The sequence below is a fragment of the Indicator indicator genome, chromosome 21 (genome assembly GCF_027791375.1).
Source record: "Indicator indicator isolate 239-I01 chromosome 21, UM_Iind_1.1, whole genome shotgun sequence".
Lineage (NCBI taxonomy): Eukaryota > Metazoa > Chordata > Aves > Piciformes > Indicatoridae > Indicator > Indicator indicator.
The window spans coordinates 9,465,102-9,467,480 of record NC_072030.1 but is presented as its reverse complement, the minus strand read 5'-3'; the positions used below and the strand labels follow the sequence as shown (position 1 = coordinate 9,467,480).

Below are 2,379 nucleotides of genomic sequence, written 5' to 3'. Positions count from 1 at the left end.
TTCTCCCTCCTCAGGAAACCCTGCAAGCTCGGATCGCTACTACAAGAATATTTGTCTCAGTGGATTATCCTCATTGTCAGGTAAGAACTGTATTTTTTTCCTCCCTCTACAACAACAACAACAAAAGATGCAGGGGAGGTCAAGTAAAATTCTACTAAATCTGGACAGTTTTGAAGAGTTTGGAGTTATGGCTCTTGGCATCAGCTACAGTTTACAACATAAGATCCAGAACTAGCTGGTTCTGCGTGTGAAGTGGGAAGATGAGTTATCAGGGGATAAATTTCCCGGCAGCAAAACACTTGCTGGAGTTTGGAGAAGATGCATCCGATAGCCAGCTCCCTCCGATCTCATGGGTTTGCTAAATCCTAGTGCAAGCCGCTGGGGGTACTCTGGAAATATGTTTGCAGCTGCCTCTGCAAGGAAAACTCGACAAACGTAAACTTTGGAGGCTTTGTTATTTACTCATTGATAAGGTGCTACGCAAATATTAGCTTCTGGTTCATACCGCACACAAAGTCCCCGGTAATCTGGGGGCTCTCTGAGAGAACGAGCTCCCTGAAATTACCAGAAATAAAGGACAGACTTTACTTGGCTTTTATTAGCAACCATGCTTACAGTTCCTCTCTTTTCCCTTCACCAGGAGCCCAGCCAGAATGAAACTAGTTCACGTAGCCCTGCTCTATCTCAGCTCTGTGACCTTCTTCGGGGTGGATGCTGCGAGGGTGGATGTAACGACAGAGTTCAAAAGAAAGTGAGTATGGGAGCGCGTCCTTCTGCCAGCGCCCAGCCCAGTCCGTACAGCTGCGGAGCCTCCGAGTCCCATCGCCAGGCTCTGGCCGTGACTAAAAGACTGGATTCCCTGCGGGAACTGCACAGCTCCTTAAAAGCCTTATGCCCTTTCAGGAAACATTTAAAATAAATAAATTAAAAACAAAATCTCGGCGCTGGCAAAGATCGTCGCCCCTCGAATCTATTTGGTTTTTCTGCCGCCCTGCAGGCTTGTCCTAACAAACTGTCCTCTTCCCTTGTGCTCCTTTCAGATGGACGAAATGGGCACTGAGCCGAGCCAAGCGGGACGTGAAGCCTTCGGGCGCGCTCCGAGGACTGGGGGTAGCCGCTGCCGTGCAGCCGTTCATACGGACCCAGGACGTGAAGGAGGATCCCCGAGTCTCGCATCCTAGGTAAATTCCAGCCCCTTCTGGGCTCTTGCTTGATGTAGTGGAAAGTTTCTGGGTCCCCTCGCTTCCGGACATTTAGGTTTATTCTCGCTCTAGATCCCCCCGTGCCCCTGAGACAGGTCCTGCGCGGGCTGCACATCGCGCTCATGGCATCCTCCCTCCTCCCCTTCCCCGCGCTCTTGAGCTGGCGGGAGATAGCAGCGCCTTTACTGTGAAAGTCAAATATAAATAGTAACTTGAGCTCTGGATCCATAGATAAAGTAACAGCCATAAAACGGCGGGGCCTCTTCCCGCATCTACAGCAAGCTCTGCTCTGCGACCAGATCACTCCTCTCCTGCCGCTCAGCATAGAGCAGAGGCAGGGGGCGCGGAAGGGAAGGGGAGGGGGGGAGTTTTACACCGTCGGGACGGGCCCGCCTCCAGCCTGGGGGCTCCCTGCCCTCCCCGGGCCCTTCGGTCCCCTCCTCCGGGGCCCCAGTGCGCGTTTCTTATGCCTGGTTTCTCTCTTCCTGCCTCGCAGCAGCCGGGAGGATGCTCACATCCGCGTCAAGCGGTACCGTCAGAGCTTCAACAGCTTCCCCCACTTCCAAGGCATCCGCACGGGCTGCCGGTTCGGAACGTGCACGGTGCAGACGCTGGCCCACCAGATCTACCAGCTGACCGACAAGGATAAGGACGACACTGCCCCCCCCAGCAAGATCAGCCCCCAGGGCTACGGCCGCAGACGGCGCTCCTTGTCCGACCGCCGCAGTCCGCTGCGAGCTCCCCGGGCAGGGCGGCGTCCCCGGAGACGGCGGGCGCAGCCCCTCGTCCCCGTCCTCGGAGTCTGAAAGCTGCGCTACACGGCCGAGGCCGTCTCGGATGGATGAACTGAGGCACGGAGGTTTCGGAAGTCCACCGCCGCTTGGAACCGCCGCTAGGATTCGTGAAGCGCGGCTGTCCGGGCGGGACCCCAGCGCGCTCCCGAGGTGGCGGAGTGGGGGGACGCGCTGCTGGTGCCGCGGCTCCCGCCCGCGCCCGGCGCGGAGGCGGCGAGGGGAAGCTGTGAAGGCCGCGTCCCGCTGGGGTAGCTCAGGGGCTGCTCGCCCTCAGCCGCCGTAGCGGCGGAACGGTCACTGATTCTTTACCTTCCCGGGCGAGGCTCCGCCGGCTCTCGCTCCCGCCGCCGCTTTGGGACTGGAAGGCGCCAGCGGCGGCGCTG

General features: G+C 58.0%; 1 protein-coding gene across 1 annotated transcript; it reads left to right on the top strand.

The window, feature by feature from the left end:
* On the top strand, positions 1–2,008 carry ADM (adrenomedullin). Its single transcript, XM_054390589.1, has 4 exons — positions 1–80; positions 641–751; positions 1,041–1,181; positions 1,699–2,008. The coding sequence occupies exons 2-4, from the start codon at positions 654–656 to the stop codon at positions 2,006–2,008; spliced, it is 549 nt and encodes a 182-aa protein (XP_054246564.1). The 5' UTR covers positions 1–80; positions 641–653.
* The last annotated feature ends 371 nt before the right edge of the window (positions 2,009–2,379 follow it).